The 27,350-nt window shown below is 36.8% G+C and overlaps 1 protein-coding gene across 5 annotated transcripts in view; it reads right to left on the minus strand.

Moving 5' to 3' along the window:
* Window positions 1-6,494: 6,494 nt before the first annotated feature.
* The window catches only part of CALD1 (caldesmon 1), an 85,231-nt gene continuing 64,375 nt past the window's right edge, over window positions 6,495-27,350 (minus strand). For 2 of the 5 annotated variants that reach the window (XM_044678539.1, XM_044678541.1), the window contains 6 exons: window positions 26,552-26,595; window positions 26,358-26,436; window positions 23,684-23,821; window positions 22,021-22,116; window positions 10,712-10,792; window positions 6,495-7,910 (listed from right to left, as the gene is read on the minus strand). In XM_044678539.1, the coding sequence (XP_044534474.1) occupies window positions 7,902-7,910; window positions 10,712-10,792; window positions 22,021-22,116; window positions 23,684-23,821; window positions 26,358-26,436; window positions 26,552-26,595 (447 nt within the window). In that variant the 3' untranslated portion in view covers window positions 6,495-7,901. Of the gene's footprint in view, window positions 7,911-10,711; window positions 10,793-22,020; window positions 22,117-23,683; window positions 23,822-26,357; window positions 26,440-26,551; window positions 26,596-27,350 lie in introns of all 5 variants that reach the window. The other 3 variants (XM_044678536.1, XM_044678540.1, XM_044678537.1) reach the window with 2 other exon arrangements.

Consider the following 27,350-nt stretch of genomic DNA (forward strand, 5'->3'; position numbering starts at 1 on the left):
AGCTGAAGTGTTCTGTGGGCTAAATTAGTTTGAACTACACTAAGCAAAGAAAATAGATGATTTTGTAAGGTAAGCATTTCATTAAAGAAGCCTGGTTCTGGGTTAGAACTCAAAAAATAGATTAGAGAGTACACATTGAAGCAAGCTGGGTTATGTGATAATGATTTTAAATCTGCCCAGCCCATCTTTAGATTTAATCACCAAAGGTGAAAACATCTCCACTTAATTCACAAGTTGGGAGGTCTGTTACCCAGGGTATGCTAGAGTGAGTGACGAATCAAAATTTACTGACTTCCTCCTGGGCAGTCCTAAGAAAAGCATCTGTTTTGATTGGACACATAAACTAAGAGGAAGGCACAGGAAGTGATGCAAAAGAAGCCCCTTTAAAAGAGAGTTCAGTGAGTTCAGCTTTCTTCTTGTTTGTGACTTGGACTTGGAGGAGTGATGGCTGAGACCTGAGACCTTGGTGAGACTGTTCTTAAATCTTTCCCTTAGAACTATACGTGGTGAGTGAAGAAGGCTGACTACCTTAGCCTCTGGAGGGGCAAGCCCAGACTTGAATACAAATCTAGTTCTTTAAGTTAGATCTCTTACTCTACCCTCTTCTCATCTCTCTACTTCCACTCTCTCCTATATTTTGTAAATAAATTACTAAAGTCATTTTAAGAATTAATATTTATTCAGTTCCTTGGTGATCACACCTTTAAATATTAATATAGCCAATCAAAACCCACCTTTTCCCTTTTACATTTTAGTGTGTCAGATTAATTATCTTACCTTATCATCTCTCTAATTTTCTTACTTTCTCTCTTTTCATTTGTAAATAAACTTCCATAAAAGTCATTTTGACTTGAGGTTATTCTTTAATTGGGGATTGATAATTATTCAGTTCTCTGGTGACCAAACCTTTTAATATTCTCCCAACCAAAACCCCTTTTTACCCCCTTACGTTTGGCAACCCCAAGGTTGTGCCAACTACCCTCAATCTTCTGAAATTTTCTTGACTCTTCTTTAAACCCCTTGTTAATTGACTTTTAGGCTCTCTGGCTGGGCTGCTGGAGTCCTGCCAGAGTAAAGCCCAGACTTGAATACAAATCTAATTTATTAAGTTAGATTTCTTACTCTACCTGCTTCTCATCTCTCTACTTCCACTCTCTCCTATATTTTGTAAATAAATTACTAAAATTATTTTAGGAATTGGTATTTATTCAGTTCCTTGATGACCACACCTTTAAATATTAATGTATCCACCCAACAAAAACCTGTTTTCCCCTCTTTTACAGTTAAAAGCAGCATTTTTATCCAGTGCATTTATGCCTTGCTTTATGTAACAGAGGCATTCTTGGAAAGTTGCCTATAATTTCATAAATGGAATAATATTTTCCGAATAATTTCTAAGGTTATTTAAAGAGAAAAAATGGTCCAAATATATATTTTTATAAGTATTTGTAAACACTTTTCAAAATAATATGTTTAGTGCCCTGCAAATAGCAGATACAAAATAAATGCTTACTGAACTAAAAAAAATATGTTTAATAGAAAACTGTAATTGTGTAATAAATCAAGAACAATAGCACTCCAAGATATTAAATATAGTACATACCACAATATCAAAAACTAGTTTCCCAATATGATGAAAAAGAAAATTTGTTCTTTCCTCTCTTCCCCACTCTTCCCCCATTCCCTTTCTGTATTTCTACATCTCTATGTCTCAGTTTTCTCATTTTTAAAATGAAGGGGTTAAATTAGAAGACTTTATGTTCTCCAGTTCTCTGATATGCAGCAATTCCTACCGTCTCCCTGCTCACCTAAGGCATTTCAAACCACTTAAACATAAAACCTCTTAAATATTTTTTAAAAAGTTTTCAAGACAGGAAATTCGTATGTCTCACTTATCACAGCTATAGGACAAATGGCAGAATGTACTTATAAAATAATAATAATAGGATGATGGTAATGATAATAATAGAGGATCATGATGATGTCATGCCTTTTTGGAAGACAAGTTCACAGTGGTAAAACTTCTCCCCACCCCAACCCCTTTTGTTTCTTTGCCTTTTTGGTGTACACACTAGTTCTCAGTCTATCTACTCAATAACCACTGAACCAAAATTAAGATAAAAGAAGAAAAGAAAGAAAAATAGAATAGATGATCAGAATGAAACTCCAGGAAAAGATTGATTGCATAAATAAAATTTATTAAACTCTGAAGTCCTTTGATCCCCTGGAAAGGGCATCAGGAGACTTAGACTTAAATCCTGGCTTTAGCTGTTGCCAGCTGTGCTACTTTAAGTCACTTAAATTTTTGAGTCTCAGCTTATTCCTATATAAAATGAATACTATAATAGGGGCACATTTGCTTGAATGGATTTCATTACTTCCTTGAAAAAATAGTGGCCTATCTTGTTTATTAGTAAGCAAGGGGTCACAGGGAATAGAATGCTGGGATTCAGAATCAGGAAAGCCAGAGTTCAAATTCTTCCTCTGAGACTTTCTAGTTCTGGGTGACCCTGAGCAAGTCAACTAAAACCCTTTCTAACCTCAGCTTCCTCATCTGTAAAATGGGAATAATAATGATAATAATAATAATACCTCTTTTATAATCAAATTAGATAACACCTAAAGAGCTTTGCCAACCTTAAAGCATGTTAAAAGTACTAGTGATGGAACATAGGTTAGAGCTGAGGCTGAGATACATAAATTATGAGTCTAGAAAAATTTTTTTAGTTTAAAAAAAAAACCCTTCATATTTTTCTCTCAACATTCTCCTAGCAATATATTCATGTAGAAGTTCATATAGCCATAATTAAAGAGATGGGTAATTTCCCAAGAGAGGCATTTGTCAAAATCTGTGCTATGTCTAGCTGCAGAATTGTTAAGTACAGATTTTATAAATAGTTTAGACTGCTTTAATTCTACTCTGTGGCCATAGATTTAAATATCTTGTCTCCACCAAGCACTAATCTAAGCAGAATCTGTCACCAAAACTCTTTATTCTATAGAAGAGTGCTTTTTAAAAAATTAATTTGTTTGTTGGTTACATTAAAATTCCCAGGCACCTCCCACCCTCTCTCCCCTCCCTACACTAAAGAAGGCATCATTCAACCAAAAAAAAAAGATGTTTATACAAGCTATTTCTTTTGTGTTTACGTTTATTAGCTCTTTCTCTGGAGATAGACATTCACAAGTTATTCTTCAAATATTAATCCTGTAGTTTTATATAATGTTCTCTTGGTTCTATTAATTTTACTTTTCATAATTTCATGTAGGTCTTTCCATTTTTTAAATCATTTCTGATGGTACAGTAGTTTTCCATCACAATAATTAATACACCATAACCTCTTCAATCATTCCCCAACTGATGGGCATCCTCTCAGTTTCTAGTTCTTTGTCACCACAAAGAGAGCTGCTATTAATTTTGGAACATATAGATTCTTTTCCTTTTTTCCTGATCATCTTGGGAAACAGACTCATTAGAGGTATTGTTGGATCCAAGGGTATACATAATTATATAATTACATTATATTATATAATTATAACTCTGGGCATAATTCCATGTAGCTAGCTCTTTTTAAAATCATTTTTTTCCAGCTGGCAAAAGATAATGAAAAGGAATCATATTCTTTCCACTTACATTGTTTTAGTTGCTGTGAATAGTTGTCTTGGTTCTGTTTACTTCACTTTGCCTCAGTCCCTATAAGCCTTTGAAGGCACCTTCTTCTGATTTGGGTCTAGGTCAACCTAACATGAATTTAGTCCAACCCTTATCCCTCACTAAAGAATATATTTTTAGGGTCCCCAAACTTTTTCCTTCTCTTTAGTACCTGGAACACACAATAGCAAATCAGAGCTGAGAAATAAGAAGAAAAAGAACTTCGGCCAGGATACTTTTTGTGGAGTGACTATGAAATGATGAGCCTACTGTTCACATTGACAAAAGACAATTTGCTGTTACTTGAAGAGTCACATCATATGCATGTCTTATGATCTGGTTTTTCACTTGCCTGAAATCCTTTTAGTTTTACACTGCTGCAGCTTCTTTCCTGGTTAACTTTTCTAATTAATATAGATATGAATGTACCCTTTTCCTCTCAGAATTTGGTAAAGCTACAATTGCCAGTGGCCTGGCAATGATTTCTTGGATTTCAGTGATCTTCTGGACATGTTGTATAGAAAACTGTCCTAGGTTTATAAATCTCATATTTAAAATTTAGGAACAATATGAGATTTTAAACAGAATTTACTATAGTGCCATATATATATATATATATACACACACACACACACACACACACACACACACACACACACACACACACAATTTTCATAAAGAAACTTAACCTTTAGAGCAGGGGTCGGCAACCGTTTTGGTCATGAGAGCCATAAATGCCACATTTTTAAAAATGTAATTTCGTGAGAGCCGTACAGTGCTCACAGTGCGCTCCTGTAACAGCGCCTGAAAAAAAATTGACTTTATGGCTCCTGCAGAAAGAGCCATATCTGGCCCTCAAAAGAGCCAGATATGGCTCAAGAGCCATATGTTGCCAACCCCTGCTTTAGAGGTTCACAGCTCCAGTGCTAGAAGGTCATCCAGTCCAATTTATTCATTTTTCAGATGAGACAACAGGTCCAGAAGAGCACACAGGTTAAATAAGTAGCAGTGCTAGTATTTAAACCCAGGTTCTTGGAGGCCAAATCCAAAGTTCTTCCACTCTTATTTGACATACAGGCACTAATGCCTTGTACTTGGTAAGCATTCACTCAGTACGTTTTTGTTGAGTGATAGTATTTTCACCCATTTTTTTGGACTTAAATAACACTTGGAAAAAAATCAGACACCTTTCATATTGGAAATTGGGTGGGGAGGAGGGGAAGTGGTGACTTTTAAAGGTATCTCATACATATCTAGGGATATTCATAAGGAGAAAGGCCACTTTAATCCCTCCATTAAATCCATACTTGATTTGTTGGCTTACAGAAGGGTTCATTCCCTTCCTGGTTCTGTTTCTGGGTTATCAGATGGTTTTCTGTCCACCCTCCCTGCTTTTCTGTTCCCTTTAGTACTTGTCTTCCACTATTAGAATGGAAGTTTCTTGAGGGTAGGGATCTTCTTTTTGCCTGTATTTGTATCTCCAATGATTAGCATAGTTCCTGGTGCATAGTGAACTTTTAAAAATGCTTATTGACTTGCTACCTACTAAAGTTCAATGTATTATTCTCTAGCAAAGTCACCTGTAATGAAGAGTATTTTCAAAGCAAGAAATTATGTTAAAAGGAGAAACTGGGGCCTGTATACTCAAACTAATCTTATTTCTCAGGAATAACTAATACCTACTATTGCAGGTGGTATACTCCATAGGTTAAAAAAATGAGGCAAAGACATTTAGAGATATTTCATTTATTGTGGGTGCAGTTTCAGAATATACTGTTTGTATTGCAGCTATCAGTTGTCATTAAAAACTCTGAAGTGTTTATAAAATGGCAGATTCACAGAAAATGTTAGGCAACTTGCAGTCTCACCTCTTAGAGATAACAGATACATTTGTTTTCTAACATGTAAACAAAAAAAAACCATGTATTTTTAAACAAAAGATTAAAACGAAATAATGGAACAAAAATCCTACCCTATAACATAGTACAACCAATTATTGAAGCATAATTCAGGATTTGTATACTGTATATTTTATTCTCAATTTTATCTCTGATAGGAAAATATTATCTATTTGAAGGGAGAATTTTAATCTGAATACTCAACATCAAGATGATTTCAGAGAAGGCCTCTTTCTGTACTTTATTCTCTCTTTCCACTCCAATTTAAGAAACTTATGGGAACTCAAGTGCTGCATGAGAATTCAAGGTTATTGTCTTATATCCTTCTATCATCTTAAAATAATGGGTAGATGGTCATTAGATGTTGCGTTTTTTTTCCTGGTTTACTACCCTGAAATACCAAGTTGTTCTTGGCTGAATTGGAGGGAACTGAGTTCAGCAATAAGCAGGGGGTTTTAATTTGCATGTACTTTGTACTTGTAGCCAAACCCACCTGGGGAAAATTACATATTTGAAAACTCCTATAATGTGTCAGGAGCTAGGGATTGAACCTGGTTTTTTCACCCCAGAGGTGAATGTGTCTAGGTACTTTACCCAAAGGCATTGCTATTCAATTAGGAGACATTTTCCAGAGTCCCATTTTTCTTCCATTATGAAGGAAAAAACATTTGCTGTTCAAGAAAGATTTTATGCTTTAATTATAAGTTCATGTAAAAAGAATCATTGAAGAAAAGTTCTTGGGAATGTAGGTAAGGATGGAAAAGTTTCCAAAACATAGGATATTCACATGTATTTGTGAAAATTCAACTTCTCTTCACTGGCTAGGACTGAGAAAGTCTAACGCAGGGGTCGGCAACCTTTTTGGCTGTGAGAGCCATATACGCCACATTTTTTAAAATGTAATTCCATGAGAGCTGTACAGTGCTCATAGTGCACGTTCCTGTAACAGCGCCTGAAAAAAAAATTGACTTTATGGTTCCTGCAGAAAGAGCCATATCTGGCCCTCAAAAGAGCCTGGTCTTAGGAAAACAACCTTATTATTTAAACAAATTATCATTTTGTTAAGAGAAAATTATTAGGACCCTAAATACCCATATTTGTTCAACTTTTGAAGCCTATACACACACCTGAGACCAATTTGCAAGAGTTTATAGTTTTTTAAAAAATCAATGTCATATTTTATAGAATTTTAGGGCTATGTGTCACCTTAGAGAACATGTCTAACTTGCAAAAAAGCGTAGACCTTGAATAGGAGCCAGGGGAACATACTTTAGTATAATTCACACTGTACTTAGAATTACCTTCAATTATGGTAGTTTATATAAATTAACTAATGTTTTATAGAAAACACTGACCTACATTAGCTCCTCTAACTCCTCTTTTTTCATTGCTTTTTCTTCCCTTTTATCAAAGGTCAATTACATTTAAAATTTTCAGATCTCCTGCCATGCTTCTAATGGCACTTGTGAAATATTAATATAGAAGTTGTGATTTTTATTTTTTAAAGCTGTGATATTGGCTAGTTATGTAGGTTTATTACTAAATATAATATTCTAGAACATATTAAAGCATCCTACCATTAGTAGTGCTTGGCGCTAAATTTTGTAAAGCTATGTTTGTGTCTATATGTATGCATACTCATACATACATATATGTGTTCTAAAATGCAGTCCATGTTACTATTCACTACCAAAGAAATCCACAAAACCACCAATCTTAAGAAATCAGTACCACTGTCAGCTAACATAATAATCCAACTTAGATATTAACTTAACTAGAATGGAAAAAGTGATACTTTAGAAGTATAAAACAAATAAAAAAAGACAAATTAATGCTGCAGTATCTCAAATCTGACATGGGCAACTTACAGAAAATATTACAAATGTCAACTAAAATTATTTCTTCCATGCCTTATTCTAAAGTGCAGAAACAATGACTTCTGTATTCCAAAAGTAGCAACTGTTTATTTTTTTATGGATACTGCACACATTCCTTAGGCATTTTTCAACTTGAATATATTTTGGTTGACTTCTGATGCAGCTAACATCACTGTTCAGACATAGAGTTATGACTCTCAGTAGAAAAGTCTATATTTCACAGCATGGGTTTTCTTTAGAAATAGGCTCCTGTGCAAATGCAGCACTTTTACCTTGAATGTCTCTAGGTTGTGATTATTAAATACAGTGCTAATATACATGGGTTTAACTGGGATAATGCAAAATAAACCAAAAAAAAAAAAGAACCCACATTTTAGTAAATCAACATAAATATAAAACAGAACAATTGAGCACTTTTGAATTGAGCTGGTCCAGCGTCTTGAGCAGGTACCTAGTGTTCTTTCTTCAGCTGGTTCAAACCTGCTAAGAAAAGAGACCTTTAAAATGGTGAACCACAGCCTTATAATTAGGTGTTTACTCTCAGACAGAAAATAAAACTATAGATCAAGGTTTTGGTGCCATTAACTAGTACCTAAAATAATGGTTTGGGGAACTTTCCTTCCATGTCTGGGTTCCTATTTTTCCCCAACCTTATTGCTTATCAGTCTTTCTTTTCCCTTTCTTTTCTTTCCTTTTTCTTCCTTTTCTCATGTGTATTGCTTTTAGCCTAACTGATGATACTCAAAGCCATTCTTTCTCTAGAACTAGGGCTGGCAGCATATATGCTAATGGTGGTATAAAAGATGATTTTGAATCATCCTTAAATAAAATGGTAGAGGGACAGTTAGGTGGTTCAGTGGAAAGAGAGCCAGGTCTGCAGTTGGAAGGACTTGGGTTCAAATTTGTCCTCAGATACTTCCTAGCTGAGTGACAAGTCACTTAACCCCAATTGCCTAGCTCTTAACTCTCTTATGCCTTGGAATGGATACTTAGTATTGATTCTAAAATAGCAAGGTTTTTTTAAAAAAAATGGTAGAGTTTGTTTTTTGTGTCTTCTAATCTCCCCTGACAATCTTGCTTCTTCCCTTTTGGTCTAGTGCTCCATTCCTAGGGCCCTAATCACTCCATCCATGTCCTCTATTCTTCTCAATTTTAGCTGTTCATCAGCTAATCCTGGATGAACTGTTAGATGACAATTGAGATTTGTAGTAAGTGAAGTTTAAAGAGAGACTTGTGATGATGGACAAGGTTTTTAAGACCAAAGGAATGGTAGGATGATATATGAAGTGGTTGAAACTCTTTGTATAAGGAGGCTAGCCTGGAGTAAGATGATTGATACCGTTATTATAGAAAGGCAGAAGCTGAAAGATTGGTAGTAAAACCCCATTCTGCCAATATCCCACTCTTTCCTAACCATTTATTTGTTCTACTATTTGGATGAGAGTTTTCCCCTGGGTGTGCCCAATTACACCTCAGTAGACAGAGCAGACCAGCCCATCTCATAATATAGAAGCTTTTTGAAGTAATGGCTGTAGATTGCTGTTAATCTCTGTCCCCTGGGAAAAATGTATATTTATATGTTATGTGGGGGAAGAGAAAGGATGTAAAGTTAGATATATACCACTTCTGAAAAATTATTATTGAGCCCCATTTTAGAGATTACCTTAAAAATACAGGAAAACTTCTTTGTTATCTTGGGATGCTCCTCTCTTCAGTTTCCCAAAGTTCATCCATTTGCAAAAATTATATGTGTATATATATACATAAATTTTATATATACATATGTTTTAAAAATGTTTATAAATATATTCATACAGAGAGAGGGGTGAAATAGAAAAGTTTGTTTTCAGTATTCATATTCAACCAAAAATATAAATTTAAAATATCAATGAAAAAATTTTTATTCTCCAGAAAATACACATAGACACACACACACAAGATTATATTTTTTGCTGAATATATATTGGAAAGATTATTGAATAATGATCTTATAAGCATAAAGAGAGGGGTGAGACCAAAGGAAAAATGCAAAAGCTAGTTAACTATACAGTGGAAAAAAGCCAATTTGATTGATATTTAAGCAGTTCTTTCTTTTTCAAAGGAACAAGCAACATTTGTAACATGTAAAAGCAACATTTGAATGGATAACAAACCTAGAGTTGCATAAATAGGCATAAAACTGAGTTTTACTCCTAAAATGAAGTTTATCCAAGGTTTTTTTTTTTTAATACTACCTCTACTTATTCATTCTAGAGTTTCTGTCTCTATGTAAGTCAGAAGATCTATGAGTTAGAGTTAGATGGGACCTTAGTTGTCATGTTCTTTAGCTCTCTCATTTTCCAGATAAGGAAAGTGAAGCCTAGATTCAATGATTCAATTCAATTAGATTCAATTCAACTTGTCCAGAGTCACAAATGCAAAAAGTGGCAAATCCAGGAATTGAACTCATATCATCTGACTCCATATCCAATACTTTCCATCCCAAAGTTTTTTCCTTAAACCATTACGTTCTGTCTTAGCAACAACTCTAAGACAGAAGGGCAAAGGCTAGGCAAAGAGATTGAGTGACTTGCAGAAGACTACCCAGCTAGGAAATATCTCAGATCAGGCTGAACTCAGATCCACCCAATTCCAGGCCTAGTGCTCCATTCACTGGGCCATTGAGGTTCCCCTCCTAAAGATTTGGACCTTACTTACCATTGGTTCATATGTTTTTCTTTTCTACTCTCTCCTGTACTGGACTACAGTGTAGCCAACATGTGTGAACTAGCAATTAGAAATTGAATTAGCACACGAGGATAGGAAAAGGTACTTTATATATCTTTACCCTGGTCCAAGGAACCCTTTTTATATTCTGGGAGCCCCTAAAATATAGTCCAGGTTTCTCTCTGCAGAATGAGGGCATATTGCAGTCAAAAGAGTAATAGAAATAAACCTTTACTCTAGTCAATGGGTTTAAGGGTTCTTCTCTTTGTGGTTTTAAAACCACCATGGGGAAATAAAGGATCAGGTGACTCTGAGTGACTCACAGTACCTGTGGCATACATGTATTTTTATTTCATGTACCTTTGTTTCGAAATTAATTTCTTGCTGTAGGAAAAACTACAGGAAACCAGTCTGGCACAAACTTAAATAGCAATGAATGGTTGTTTATAGACGTCTGTTAATATTTCCTGCCCTTGCTTCCCATTTTTCTGCATCTCTCCGCAGTCTGATCCTGGTATATTAGAAAAAACTGGTCATGAAATAAAAGCTCTCCCATAGGTGATTACCCAAGAAATTACCTTAGCAGGTGAAGTGACCTTATCCACAGATTGCTTTTCCCAGAGATTGCGCTTGCTTGATACATCACCTGGCCTTAAGTCCTATTAAAAATAAAGGGAAGAAAATTGATGAAAGTTCATGCTTTGTCTATGCCCATACTTCATCTCTGAATTTAGTATTTTTCATTTGCTTTAGTTTTTTCAGTGATATGAAATGAATGTTTACTAAATAGTTTGTGCTAAGAATCCAGACCTTACCACTGACCAAAACATCAGACCGAACATTTCTAAATGCTTTGTGTGTGTGTGTGTGTTTTTTTTTTAATCATACAGATATGGCCTTTGTCTTTTGGATGAAGCATTGGGCTAGAAATCAGAATACCTGAGTTTTAATCCTGGCCTTACCATTGATTTTCTTTGCGACTTTGGGAAGTTACTAAAATGGTCTGCCTCAGTATGTCTAAGGAAGACAGATAATATGGAGATATAAGGAGAAGTCAAATCAATAAATTTTTGACAATCTGTGCTTATGGAACAAAATATGGCACAAATCATCTAAAATAATTTACATCTAGATTTCACATGCATTTCCCCCCTAACTGATTTATTTGTTTTTCTTAAGCCAATATTAAAATCCATACTATTTGGATTTGGTCCCTAAACACATACTAATTGGACAAAGAGCAAAAGTCAGAGCAAAAGAAGCAGGAAGATGAGCCAAAGTTATGCTAGATGGCATGGAGAAGAGGATATAGGAGCACACATTTGCTACAGAAAATCTACAAAGTTGGAGAATATGCACATTGAGAATTTACAGTAGCTATAGGAACCTATTGAGATTTGAGGAAGGGCACTAAACTTTATAATTATAACTTGGTATATATTGAATCATAATCACTACTTAAGTGTGAATTTGCTGAAAATAGCACAAAATTTGTGCTAAATACAAATTTGTTTTTCTTCTTGGAGGCTACCTAAATGACTCTTGGTAAGAAAGTGCTTTTACAGAAAACGTATTGACTTTAGTGAAACAGTAATGTCTAATTTGACAAGTCCTTCTTCTATAGGAAATGAGAACTCTAAAAGAATCAGTTCTATTCATGGGTACTAGGTAAAATTACTTTTATTTCAAGAATTAATGGATCATTTATTTCATTGGTGTAGATGTTTCTACACCAATTCAGATATTGTCATTCTGACCTTGGGCAAGTGGTTTTAATCCTCAGTTCCAATATTCTCATCTGAAAAATAGTCTTTTTTTTTTCAGTTCAAAATTAGTGATGCTGTGACCCCTATGCCTTACTAGTGGTCCTCATTAGTTTCTGGAGGTCAAACACTTTAGCAATGAGTTTTTCCAAATTTTACTGTGCTGAACTTGGGTTATCAGACACACAGTTCATTTCCTGAAACCATTCTGGCTTAGTTAGGATCTGCCCAGGATAGCATCTTGCTGGTATTGCCTTCAAGAGCTAACATCGCTTCTATGTCATCATGAGGCATTATAATAGAGAGTGGAAATATAATTTATTACCATATAAAATTCTGAAGGATTTACTGGTTGCACGTGCCATTATTCCAGGCAGGTTAGACCTGGCTAAGGATCTCATTGAGTTTTTTTTTAAGATTTTAGCAACAGCACATGTTCCTGAAATCCAAGAAAGAACTACAACTATTTAATTTGGCAGCATCGAGCAATGAGTACAAATTGTTTGTGAAAGAGTTTCCCCAAACTCTTTGCCAATCTGACAAGGTAATTGTTGCCAAGTTGTCCTGAAGGCTTTTTAAAAAAGAGTTTTGGAAATTAGACTTAGTGACATCTTGATGCTAGATTTGGAAAGTGGCTTCAGTGATTCATAGAAGGCAAATACTTGTCTTTCATACCAATGTTTTTCTGCCCTTAAATATTTTCTGTAAATCTTTCACCCACCAGAGGTCCCTGGAATCATTAAGTTATTTTCTGCTTACCTACTCAGTTTTAAAGAGCAAGTTGCCAGTAGGTATATTTTAAAACTGAGAAATAAGAAGACAATGGAAGGATATTTGACACTGGCAACAATTTGTCAGTTTGTCTATCATGGTATCAAACAGCATGGACTAATAAAGCACAGAAAAGAGTTGGCATTTTAAGTCAAAGTGGAAACATAAATGGATTTACCTGACCTGGCTTTAAATTTTTAAAGAAAGCCTCACTCCTGAAGAGCAGAGGGAGAAATGAAGGCATCAGAATCAGATTTTCCAGTCAAGCAGAGATCAGAGAGTGAAGAGGAAGAGTAGTCAGCTGAGAGAGTTTGTTGATTTTTTTTAACAAAAAAGAGAAACAAGTTAGAGTTTTATTTTCTATAGAGAATTTTAGACACAAAGGAGAAACAAGACAACCAAAGCAGATATATTTAGGATAGAATTCCATTTGCAAAACTATATGAGATCTTACACATTCTATTCAGAAGCAATAATAGAAATCCAAATGGGGAATCAGGTGGTATTAGTACAGCTCTGGAAAAACAGAAAAAAATGTTTTTGGAGGGGGAACTAATAATGACAGATGTTGAGCAAAATCTCCTAGAGTGCTTCTAGTTCTTATCAGACCAAAGGCTGGCATCAAGATATTGTACTTTTTAAAGCAGGGTGGTTTTGTTGCATTCTTTCCTCTTTTCTGTCTTACAATCTTTGGTTTCATCTAAGGTTTAGCTATTGTATCACTTCAATTTATCAACAAACACTTATTAAGCACTTACTTTGTGCCAGGTGCTGTTCTGAGGCACTGGAAATATAAATACAAAAGTGAGACAGTCGTTGCCCAGAAGGATCTTATACCTTTCATGAGGAGTTTTCCTAATCTTCTTGGTTTCTTTTTGTCTCTCTCTCCTCAAAATAACTATTTACATATTTTAACTTTCCAACAGAATGCATGCTCTTAGAGGGTAGGTATTGGCTTTTTTGTTTTGTTTTTGCATTCACAGTCCTAGCACAGTACTTTGCACATAATAGGCAATTAATAAATATTTGTTGGTTTGGATTAGATGTTTTTATGAAGGAATTTATATATTCCTATCAGACAATTTTCAGCACTCAGCTCTTTAATCCCATTCTTTCTTTTTTTTCTTCCTAACTGGCCTATTATTGTATGAGCATCTAGTGGGGTGTTATAATCTCCCTGAAAATGAAAATTTAGCTCCATCCTTGCCCTGATCAGAGCTCTTAGAAACACATAGCTCTGAATGCACACCCAAATAGCAAGGAGTATAAAAAGAGGCCATGGAACCAACTGCTTCTGTTCTAGGATGTAAATTTATCTATCACTATCTCTTGTTTACTAGGGTTGTTCTTGCTCCCTGATCTTTGACACTCTAGACCAGGGGTCAGCAACCTTTTTGGCCGTGAGAGCCATAAATGCCACATTTTTTCAAATGTAATTTCATGAGAGCCGTACAGTGTTCACAGTGAGGCTCCTGTAACAGTGCCTGAAAAAAAAAATTGACTTTATGGCTCCTGCAGAAAGAGCCATATCTGGCCCTCAAAAGAGCCAGATATGGTTCAAGAGCCATACGTTGCCGACCCCTGCTCTAGAACATGACATGCTATATACTTCTGATACTCAACTCTTACTTCCTGCATTATTAACTTACTTCTTTAAACTCACCCTCTTGGCCTGCCTAGGACTGTCAAGGTGTAAGGATGGGGGATGGGACAGAAAGAGCCAGAAGAGGCTGTTGGTGACAGTTACTGACAGGTGGGACCAGAGAGGATTCTGGGAGGTTCTGGAGGAGGAAGGAGGAGAGGAGGAACTTCCAGTGGAAGATGGAGAGAGGGAGGAGAACATCTCAGCTCAAATACAGTTCTGAGGGCTTCCTGAGGATCTTTCTTTGGACATTGAAACCCCGATTCCCTGGTCAAAGGCATCCCATCGCTTCTCACTCAGCAAGACTTCAACCATCAAGTTAGCCAAGTTTTGGGACTCCATTTTGGGAGCAATCTCTTAGGCTCCATCTCCCATTACCCAACTTTGCTGAGAGACCCTTTCCAGTCTAACTTGCAATTAAGGAGAAGGATAGAAATAGAAACAGAAGGAGAAGGGGCGGGAGATGTTTAGGAGTGGGAACCCCAAAGGTTCCCATGTGAGTGACGGACCCCATAGAAATAGAGAAGAGAGCACCCCCAAATCCCTCTGCCCTTCACCCCTTTCCCCAATCCCTATATTGATATCAATAAAAGACATTTTTTAGTCAGATAGTGTTCCAGAGTACCTGAGAGATGAGAGGCAGGGGAATCACAGCTTGGTCTGGCTGCCTCCATCTTGAAGCCAGACCACCCACTGTGAAGTTGACTGACCTCAGGGGAGGCTTGTGTGAACCCTGCCCTCATTCAGAATCTGATTGAGGTCCCCCATACCTCATCTTAAAGGGAAGCCTTGCCCCTAACTCCTGTGCGGTGGCACGACCATCCAGGTCACCCAGTTTTGGGGTGATACCGCCTCAAAGTTTCAGTGTATAATCGGCAGGAGGGGAGAGCTGGAAGAGAGTCTCACCTCATAGACTATCTCCCCTCCATCCCTAACATTGGTACCTGGCTCTCTTTATTATTACAGTTTTGGCAGAGGCTCTCATTATTCTTATAAAGGTCCCTGGTCCTTTCTGGCCTATCTTCTCTGAAATTCAGTCTCTTGCCTGCTAGGCTTCTTCCTAGACTCCCTGCCTACCTAAACCTGCTCTGCTGATGTTTATGATCCAATTTACATTAAAACTGAAGTATGGGATACTATAGTTCTATTAACATACTTATCTGTCCTTTCAAGATGAAGTCAAAACCCACCTCCTTGATATCTCTGGTTGGTGATAATATTCCCACTCTGACTTGACAGTATATTATTTTTACTCTCTAATGTACTTATTATCATTGGTAATGGAGTTCCATTTGTCTTTTAGACTGTATGTTCCTTAAAGATAGAGACCAAGTCTTATCTATTTGCTTCCCCTTGGTGCCTTGAAGAGTATTCTACGCACACCCTTAAATGCTGAATGATCCATATGCTTACAGTACAAGTTCAAATGTCCACCTTTTATATCCTATCTTATCCATTTTAAAATTGACTCTCAGAAAGGCATAATGTTTTAACTCAGTCTAAAAATCATTATGAATTTTGAAAGACTTCAGAATGTTGATGAATGCAATAATCAAAACATGATTCTAGAGAACCAAAGATGAAGAATACTTCTATCTCCTGACAGAGAGGTAATGAATGAATACACAGAAAGAGACACATATTTTTGGACTTTGCCAACATGGGAATTTGTCTTGCTTGATTTTACTGATTTGTTACAAGGGTTTTGCTTTTTTTTTCCCATTGGGGGTTAGGTGTAGGTATGAGAGAAAAAATGAAAGTTTGACAATTAAAAATAAAATTCAATACATTAAAAAAAATAAGTACACAGAAACTGGACATTCTTACAGAAGGATACTCTAAAGAGTAAAAAATTGGTCATGTTCATTTCTGTGTGTTCAATGCAGCCACTTAGTAACAGGTGTAACTAACAACTGTGATCAGGAAGGAAAGCAGATAATCCTTTGTTTTTTAGGAAAGGGTTTTTAGGGAGAAACTTTACTTTTGCTTTGCAATCTGCTTTCTTCAGGCTTTTTGATTAGAAGTAGCATAGTGAACAGTGTTGGACTGGGAAGACTTGGGTATATATTTCACCTCTGACACTAGCTATTTAAAGGTATAATGGAAAGAATACCCAGTCACATGTTGGAGGGCTTGAATTCAAATATACCAATAATACACATGGTAGTTTGAACAAACCACAGCTTCTTCATACCTCTGCTTTGTCATCTACAAAATGAGAAAGGCTTAGAATAATAGATGATCTCTAAGGTCTCTTCCAACTTGAAATCTGTGATTCTTTGAATATGGGACAAGTCACTTATTGAATGAGATAAAGATAAGCTGTGAGCTTGATTTGTGGAGAGAATTCTCAAAGCTATGAAACACAAAAATTAGGTACCATGGCAACTTGAGGCCACTTTCTGTTGGGGATAAAAATATCATTTTACATTTCTCACTTGAAGTACTTTATACTAGGGAGTGACTGGTTTTGATCTTCCTTCCCTTTAATTATCAAGAAAGATAGGACATGATCAGCTTATCAATTTGATAATAATCAGTACTACAGAAGAGTAGCAGTTTATATACATAAGATGTTGAGCCATGTTTAGGTCATTCTAGGCTAAGCTTTTGCTAAGTAATTTAGTATTTCAAGGATCTATGATTTTAATGGGGTGAATACTTATTCCAGCAACATAATGGTACCCCTTCTAAGGCTTACTAGCTAGCTTTCCTTTATGGTTGAAAATTTCATCACTAGTAGTTGACCAACTTTGAATTGCAATGAGCCTCCTCAAATTTAGGCCAGGCTTCAGACAGAGTGAGTGTCTGGGTCTGTATTCACAGTCTTTTTTAGTTCAATAGGACTTGTCAAACTCTATGCTCTATTGACATTGTTCTTAAGGATCCAGTGTTATCTTCATGCTTTGATGAGGGAACCCAGGGCTATGTATGAAGAAAAATTTCTTCCAGCCCATCTGGAAAAGTGTTAACACATGGTCTCTTGGGCATAGAAGAGACCATACCATACCAGGACCTCTCTCAGATCAGATTTTTATCTCAGATAAACCATGTAGATGTTTTTAGTATGAACTTATACAGACATCACCAGGGGATGGAACAAAAAGTAAATAAAGAAAAGGTAAATATAGGGGGTTTTGGTCCTTTGGTGGGAAAGGAGGGTGCAATAGTGGATTGAGATGGTAAGGAGAGATGTAAGGGAATGGCTGAGTTTAAGGAAATAGAGGACAAGGCAGTATAATGAATGGTAAGGGAGATGATGGGGTAATTAGGGAGGCAGCTGCGACAGGGAGACCCTCAGACTAGAGACAGGGGTTGCTGGGGAGGAAGGCTGGACTCTTCCAGGCAAAATGGTATTTCTACAGACACAAAGGTTAGGGCAAGCAGAAGTGGTTTGAATCTGACTAGAGGGCTTTCTAGTCAGTTTCTCAAGTCCACCTAGAAGGAGTCCCGAGGCTCCTCCCTGTCAGTGAAACTGAAGGGTTTCCAGGAGGAAGTATAGAGACAACTACTTCCTCCTAAAATGGATGCCTCCAGCTTCCCTCAGGAATAATTCCTTCCCTCCTTCAACCCTCACTTATCATCGAGCCAATGATTTAGCAAAGGGTTTGAATAGGTAACAATGGGATTTATTAAAGTTTCAGGGTTGATTATCAAGGCGAGAGGAGTTCAGGGTTCCCTAATAGCTGCTGGGGAGAAGCTCAAGGTGGGGGAGGGACATGGGAATGGCTTGGACTAAGAGAGAGCCTGCTCTCTCTCAGCCAGGGAAGTTTGGCTGCCCTTGAGGTTAGGGAGTATTAAAACAATGAAGCAAAGCATAGTTTGTTTCAAGGGTAAGCCCTACTTGTCTATGGAGAACTAAATTCTCAATGTCTAATTGCTACAACCCCAAAATCCACCCTTCTCCCAAAGCCCACAGGAAAATCAGGAAGGTAATAGGGGAATGGTATAGGGAAGATCAGGGAAGGTACAGAGAAGTTAGCTAAGCTCCAAAAATCCAAAGACAAAAGCACAGGTTCAAGGCAAGGTTTCAGCTCGAAAGCAGAGCCCAGTTCGCCCCTCCACTCTTCACAAGCTTCTGGGTCCAACTGAACTTTGTCAGAGTTCTAAGGCTGGTCAACTGCCAGAAGTCCTACAGTTAGGTTTTGCAAGGATAAAAGCCTTGAATGCATCTCTGCATTACAGGGATCAGAACTAGCCAGCATGGGCGTCTTGCCATTTGTCCTGACACTGACCATTTCTCTTTACTGGGAACAACTACATGAAACTGAAGAGACCTTGCCTTTCCTACTCCAACCCAAGAGGAGTTAATGCATTTATCTTTAGGGCTAGTCCTGGGGAAGAGCTGAACTAACTGTATTAGATGTTGAGTTATCTCCTGTCCTAGACCATGTTTCATTTCACTTAGCCTCCTATCAAAAAACCAGGGTCTATCCAGGGTGTTATCACCATGGCTACCTCTGCTCATTCTTCTATTAATTCTCCTCCCTTTCCCCCATGATACTCTGTTTTCCTTTGACCTCTTGCTCAGGGACCAATACCCAAATTATTGTTACCATTACTACTGGAAAGGGTAATACAAGGCCTTATCACTGTTCTGTTGACTTATACATAATTCCTGAGACTGAAGGGAGCCCAAAGCTCATTTCTCTACCTTTAATCACCCATATGTGCTATATTTGTAGCAGGATGTAAACTCTTTGATCAAGGACCATCTCACTTTTATATCTGTATACTTAGAACCTTAATCAGTGCTTGACACACAGTAGGTACTATAAATAAACACTTATTGATTTACAGATTCTAGATAGCTATTTCTGGAATTACTGTATAATTACTCCTACTCATACGAGAGTAGGAAGACTGGAGCAACTGATGAAGATTTCCTGCTTCGACCAGCCTTTCCCATCCCTGAATTATATCTCTCTTTAGTAATCATGCTTAAGGTATCAAAAGATATCATAACTCAGAAAGTAAATAGAAATTTTTGCTCCAGGGCTAAAACACATCCTCAAAACAATTCAGTTAAAGTAGGAGGAACTTTTGTTTTCTCTTTCTGGGGGAAGGTACCCACTTTCTGTCACTTAGTGATACCTGAAGACTAGAATGCAGACTAGTGGGGAAAGCAGGATGAAATGGGGTGAGAAGGAGTAGGGCAGGAAGACAGTTGGCTAGTAAGGAGCCATGGATGTGGTTGTTGTGGGAAGGGGAGCTGTTAGCTTCTTCCTTTAACTAATTATTCTTGCCAACCAGATGCTAAAATTAGTTGTTTCTAAACCACTTCTGCAGGACTACATGTGCTTTTTAGCACCTTCTAAATTTTAGCAATCCTGGGGAAGAGCCCTGATCTTCTACCCTAGTTAGGCTCTTTTTGTAGTTAGGCAGAGAGAGGGTGTTGGAGATTGCCTTCTCTTAACGTGTACTGCAGCTTTGTTCATTGAGATTACATTATTTTTTTTCTTCTTCATACAATAGGGAGACAAATTATTTTGTCTTTGTATCACCAGCAGCTAGTATAGTATCTAGAACAAAGAGAGTACCTAATAAATATTTGTCAATTGCAATTTCTAAGCATCTACAGGGAGCTTACCTAAATAAACAATCATAATTTAGTTAGAGTAGACCCTTTTTCATTTTTAAATTCTGAAAAGTATTGACAAATAACTTAGTATGTGAGGGTTTTTTTTGTACCCTGTAACCTTGCTAAAGTTGTTATTTATTTCTATTAGATTTTTTGGGTTGATTTTCTAGGGTTTTCTACATATATCATCTGCAAGAAGTGATAACTTTGTTTCCTCATTGCCTATTCTAATTCCTTCCATTTCTTTTTCTGCTTTCATTTCTATAGCTAGCATTTCTAATATAAACAGCTATTTAAAATAAACCTATCCAACAGGTCAGATTTAATTTTCAATGTCTTAAAAACTCAAATTTTGTTTTAATATATGTATAATCCACATCAAATTGCTTAACATCTCTGATGGGGTGGGGGAGGAAAGGGTAGGAGGAAGGAGACAAAATGGATCCCATAATTTCAGAAAACGTATGTGGAAAATTGTTATTGCATGTAATTGGGAAAATAAAATATCTCTGGATAAAAAAACCCTCAGATTTTGAGAAACTATTTTGAATCCTATATTAAGTCAATGATTTGGATTCCACACTTATTTTGGAATAGATGGTACTGTAGTTGAGATTCACCAGTCAGGGATACACATGTTTAGAAAAGTCAGCCTGACATGTAGCTGGATGAAGAAAGGTGGTAAGGTAGCAGGGACTAAATGAATATCTGTGCTTTTTTATATTAAAGATTATAGGTCAGAAATACTACATCACACAAAGATTCTTAATAACATCTTTCAAATATGATAAAAAGGGAATCATATATCTATTAGCATCCACTTTTGAGTATGGAGGTCAGATACTTTTTATAAACGGTCTACCCTGAATTGGAACCAAGATGGCAAAGTAAAGGCAAGGACTCCCAAATTCCCCTCCAAACAACTTGAAAGTATAATGGGACCATTCTGCTTAATATATTAGTGTATTTTATTTCTCCAAAAGCAATAGTCAAAGGGCTAATACTGCACTGTTGTTAAGCTATTTTTTCTGTGGTGGTGCTATCAAAATTATTCTACCAAATATTTCAACAACTGCATTCATTTACATCATGAACATATTTTTAAAAAAGCCAAATTCTCTATTTTAAATAGACAGATGACAAATAATGTGGCTAGAGGGAGGAAGACAATTTGAAACTAAAACTAAAAAAATTTATACTTGAAAATTTTTATATGTATCTTTTGTATCCCTTGAGCAGAACTAAATATGCTTTATAAGACCAATTAAGATTACTTAGTTTATTTCGACACAACAGTATTTCTTTGTCATTTCTACTACTTATGTATCCCCAACTGTAGGGTTAAGAGAGTCCAGAGAAGACAGTCACAGCTACCTATACCTAGCGGAAAGAATGTTGGAATCAAGTAGGTGTGGGTTTAAATCCTATTTTTGCCACTTAACTTCCTATGTGAACTTGGCTAACTCATTTAATTTCTCTAAGCCTCAGTTTCTTTGCCTATAAAATTAGAGGGTTAGCCTAGATGATTTATAAGGTTTCTTCTAGCTCTAAAAAGTGATCTTATGATCCCTAACAGTTACCAGGAGGAGTCTCAAGATTGCTATAGGGAAAGAACCTGAGATTCAGAGTCAGAAGACCTAGCTATCTAATTAATAATAACAGCTAACATTTATATAGCATCCTCTGCTAAGCACTTTATAATTATTAGCTCATCTGATCCTTAAAACAATTCTGGGAGAGAGGTGCTATTATTATTCTCATTTTATATATGAGGCAAACATAGGTGGCTAGAGGGAGGAAGAGAATTTGAAACTAAAAATAAAAAAGTGAATACTTAAACATTTTTATACGTTATCTTTTCTATCCCTTGAGCCCAAGGGCATACTAACTGGGTGATCTTGAACAAGGCATGCCATCTCTTTGGGCTCAGTTTCTTTCCCTAGGGAACTGTATTCTAAGGAACTGTACTTTTCCAGCTCTAAATCCTAATAATCCTATGACCAGTATCCCTAAGCCAACAGGACCACTTTGTTGTTTCCTCTACCAGATTAAGTTGTCTTCTTTTCCTCTAGTTTTCTGCTTGAAAGAGAAATTGTAAAGAAATCTATAGAAACTTGGAGCTGTACTTACAGAAGGTTTAGGGGCAGGTGACTTGTTCCCTTCTGGGGTTTTAGTTAACCATTCATTGATGCGGCTGGAAACCCCCACTTTCAAGCCGGCAGTTTCCTGCAAAAGAGTTAAGTATACAAAATGTGAGACTCTAGAAATGGACATAACCTCCATTTCTGACTAAACTTGAAGCATCCTGTGTGTGGCTGCTTAGCTGAGGGTTGAGAAAGCCTTGAAGAAGAAAGACATTCTTTCTTCAGGAGTCACATATGGTTTCAGAGACTCTCTAGGACTGATGAAAGACAGATAGAGAGAGACATAGACAGACAGATAGAGACAGAGAGAGAGACAGGCAGAGAGAGAGACAGACAGACAGACACAGAGAGAGAGACAGAGAGAGACAGGCAGAGAGAGAGACACACACACACAGAGAGAGATAGAGAGAGAGAAATGAGAACAAGAGATACTGGAAGCTGCAGACATGTAGAGGAAGCTGAGTCCTTAACATATCTGGGATTTCCAGCTTGCATTCTCTTCACTCATTTGAAGCCAAGACTAAGCAGCAGCATACAAGATGCCCCAGGATTGTCTAGAAATATGCTTTACCCTTCATTATAGTCCATGAAAAACTGCATAAGTAATATCAGTTTTTTTAAGTCACCATTTAGAAGAGTGGAGAGAACACTGGGCAGGTCATCAGGATAAAAACAATAATAACATTTTTGTAGTACTTTAAGGTTTGCAAAGTGCTTTACAAATATTATCTCATTTTATCCTTACAACAACCTTCAGTTCAGGTCAGGTGTTTCAGTTGTAACCAACTCTTTATGACCTCATTTGGGGTTTTTTGTTGTTTTTTAACAGAGATACTGAAGTCGTTTGCCATTTCCTTCTCCAGTTCATTTTACAGACAAAGAAATTAAGGCAGAGTTAAGTGACTTGTCCAGGATCATGTAGCTAGTAAGTGTCTGAGACCAGATTTATTTCAGGAAGATGAGTCTTCCTGACTCCAGGCCTGGTCTATCCCCTGTGCTACCCAGCTGCCCAACAACCTGGGAGGTAGGTGCTATAGTTATTCTCATTTTACAGGGCGAGCAACTAAGGCTGAGAGAATAAGTTACTTGCCCAGGGTCATATAGTCAGTAAGTATCTGAGGCTACCTTTGATCTCAGGTGTTCCTGACTTCTGATCTAGTACTTTATTCACTGTGCACCTAGGAGCTCACCCAAGAATGGGGTTCAAATCTCCTCTCTGCCATTAAATGGCTAGGATGACTTAACCTCTTTTGGCTTCAGTATCTTCTTCTGTAAAATGTCATTGAACTAGATAACCTCAAAAGTTTCTTTCAGTTCTCATATCCTGTGATCTTTAAGACAATCATACAATGTTTACCTTTTCCTATAATTATACCACTTGAGCACTACAAACTTCAATCATACATATATTATCTTGATTTTTTTCTTGCAAAGACTGACTGCCAACCTCAGAAGTGTTATTTGGAGTGTTAGTATGAACATATTACATAGCCTAAACTGGTAAAACATACTCTGAATTTGGTCAATGTGAATAAAAACCTTTTTCAAGGAATATATTTCATGAGAATTTTCTCTCTATTGTTTCTATGATTTAAGTGCTATGATGAATCCTGAAAAATAAAACAAGGTATATAATTGATAAAACTCACCTTGTTTGGTGTACCTGCCCCAGTGGGGGAGGCAAACACATTTCCTTTTTCCCACATGCTCTTGATGTTACGGACTCCTTCAGCAGGAACTGGTAGATCTGAGGCTGCTGGCTTAGCTGGTTTTGAAGCCTTTGTGCCCTAATGAGGGAGAATTATTTCAGATTAGTGTGGATAAACTGAGTTCTTAAATTTTAAGTCAAGGCTATTTTGTCTCCCCAAGTAATTGTTTTAAAATTCCTTCTTCCTGAGAAATTATCTGTTCTTCTGAATACCACTGTGGACTCCATTTGTAACACATTCTCTCTGAATGCAGTTTTATCATAAAAATGACTCCTTTCACTAGTGGTGAAAAAATGTATGAGATATATTTTAAAATTTTACTCTGGACTGTATGGAATCACATTCCTAGATTCACTTTTTCAATTTTCCAGATGGCAGGAATATATTTCATGAGTGAATTCCCCCCTTTTTCCAATTAAATCTCTACTAAAAAAGAGGAAGAATGAAAGAATTACATCAGTAAACTGAATAATTAGGATTTTACTGCTAAGCTAGGTACTTTTTTTTTTAAACCCTTGTACTTTGGTGTATTGTCTCATAGGTGGAAGATTGGTAAGGGTGGGCAATGGGGGTCAAGTGACTTGCCCAGGGCCACACAGCTGGGAAGTGGCTGAGGCCGGGTTTGAACCTAGGACCTCCCGTCTCTAGGCCTGACTCTCACTCCACTGAGCTACCCAGCTGCCCCTGCTAGGTACTTTTTTGGGGGGAACAGACTTGTGATTTCATTGGTACAGCAAACTTGTGATGAGGAAATTCCTTCTACTGTACATTGCAATTTATAGTCTTAGAGAATTGTCAGGGATGTGGAAAGATTAATTTACTAGATTAAAATTATTTAACCAATGTGTCAGAGATAAGATTTGAATTTAGGTTTTCCTGACTCATAGGCTCACTGTCTTGCTATTTTAAGATACCATACGATATAAAAGCATCAGAAGTGATCTTTGACCACAGAAAGTTTATAATCCTCTCAATCCTAGCGATTTGGAATTTGGGGTAATTAAAATTGGTATGGACAACCTCAAGGGGCTGTTGTGAAGAAAATAGTTTATAACTCTAGAAATGCTATTGAAATGTGAAATTATTTTTGCTTATAACAATAATATGATGATGATTTTTGGCAACAAATGCTGAAGGATATTAACTGGGCATATAAATTATAGTGTTAGTAGAAAGGGATATCAGCCATTTGTAAAACAGTAAAATGTCCAGATTAAGAAGTATTAGATCCATATGAATGCATATATTTCTGATCAGATCACATTTAGAGTATTATGTTCAGTTTTGGGTGATACCTTTTAGAAGGGACACTGATAAGCTGGAGTATGTCTAGAGGATGGTGACCTAGAGAATGGCAGGGGAGGAAGTACAGAAGGAACTGGGAAGATTTAGCCAGAAGACTAAAGCAGATGTCTTCAAATGCCTAAAATGTTTTCATGTAAAAGGGAATTAAATTTCTGCTTTGCACAAGAGGGTAGAACTAGAACCAGTGAGTGAAAGATATAGAGGCAAATATTTGTAGATAACAGTTATAAGTAAGAAACACTTTCAAAGGGTTATTCAAAATTGGAATGGTCTTTCTCAGGCTTAGTGTGTTTCTATGACTGTAAGCCTCTAAGTTGTTATTGTATAGTTCTTTGTTTTTGAAGAGGACCAATGACATCAGTGGGTCATGTCTTGACTCCAGAATGAATTGGATTTAAGTGAGGCAGAGTTGCACAAAGTCATCAGTCTCACTCTGTCTTCCAGTCATCCAAATCCAATGGCAAAACAAAGGTCAAGACAACTGGTGATGGCCTGGGATGCAGTGGAAGACTTTGGCATCTTTGATGTCTGACCAAGTAATAGGCGCTCCATGGAGCCTGCTTCAGCTGCCTTCGTGGTTGCTGGAACAAATTGGAACAAATATCCACCCATTCCATGAGGGGAAGTCTTCACAGGCTTGGAGTAGATATCTCCATAACTCACTGATAGGTTTGAGGTTTGTTGGTTACCCTCAACCTAGATTAGCCTGTCTGCCTACATAGTTTTACTGAGGTATGGCCACTGTGTATGCTACAGCTTCTTAGAGTCATAGGTGACAGTTGGGTGAAAGGTAGACACTAAAGGTGGATAAGTAACCTAGGAAAGAGCTAGGTATAAGGCCTTATATGAGAAGTGCTAGTCCTCCCTGAACATGCCATACATGCCAAGTCAAGTAAAGATTAGACAGATGACCACTTACTGGGGATTTTATAGACAGAACTCATAATTTGAGTAGAGTTTGGATTAAATGACCTCTGGGGTCTCTTAACTTCACAAATCCATAATTATAATTTTTTTGGAGTTAGCTAACTATTATCTAAAGTTAACTCAAAATGGAATAAATAAAACTTTATTTATTTAAATTTGTTCTGTAGTTTGTACTTTTCACCACTTTAGATGGAGTTTCTCTGTCCGAACTGAAAGTAAAGTAAAAACCTTTTTGATGACTAAATTATTAACTGAATATTGGATGTTCAAATGTTCTGTTGAGCCTCTCAGCCAGTGTTTTTCCATTTACCCCATTTCTTTATTTCAGTAGGATGATCTACTCAAAAGTAGGATAAACAAAAAAGGTCAGGCCAATAATTACCTCAATTGCACTGGTATATTGCTCCAGTCTGCTGTCAATCTTGGAGACAACTGCTGTAGGATGACTTAATTTGGCACCACTGCTTTAAAAAAAAAAGGAGAGGGGAGACAATCTTACAGTTTCCATCTGAGATTCACTGCTCTCAGATAAGCAATGAAGAATATACATATATGTAAGTATGCAGGTATATGTACCTCTTCTGGACGGACTTATTCAAAAATTCTGCCCGTTCTTCTATCTAGAAGTAGAAAAAGTAAACACAATTAAGGTTTGCTACTATTTATGAGCATGCATGTCTTGCAAATCAATGAATGCTACAAATCAGGGCTTGATTTGTTATTTTGTTGATAGTAAGATTTTAAGAAAGTGATGGAGAAAATGTCAATAATGCAGATTAATTTTAACAGCATGTTGTACATATTTTTTTCCATAGTGAGCTGGTTGTAACATTTACCAGCACACCCTGGGCTTGAACAAATTATGTTCAATTAATATAATGGATTTTTTGATCCACACCTGTGATTTTATTAGTACAAGGAAATTCCAGTGAAGAAACCCCCTCTGCTAATGCAGAAGGGACCATTACTCTACAAATTATAGTCTTGGAGAGTTGTCAGGGAGACTGAGAGGTTAAGAGGATCACCCAGGGTTACCTAGTCAATATGTGTTAGAGACAGCACTTGGATTCAGATTTTCTGATCCCAAACCACTAGGCTATACTTCCTTTATCTACTACTATATCTTGTTCTCTAATTGTTTTAAATAGATTTATCGTATTTCCTCAACTAGAACTCAAGTTTCTGGTGGCAGGGATCATCTTTTATAATTTTGGGGAGTTCCTCAAAGTACTGAACACAGTGCTGGGATCAAACCCAATTAATAAATAATTCTTGTTATTATTACCCACTTACAATTGTGTAGCATTTTACAATTTACAAAACATATTCCTGGACTTTAAACACAATGGGGACACTGGGGGACATCTGGGTCTTT

Source organism: Gracilinanus agilis, chromosome 5, assembly GCF_016433145.1.
Source record: "Gracilinanus agilis isolate LMUSP501 chromosome 5, AgileGrace, whole genome shotgun sequence".
NCBI classification, from domain to species: Eukaryota; Metazoa; Chordata; class Mammalia; order Didelphimorphia; family Didelphidae; genus Gracilinanus; species Gracilinanus agilis.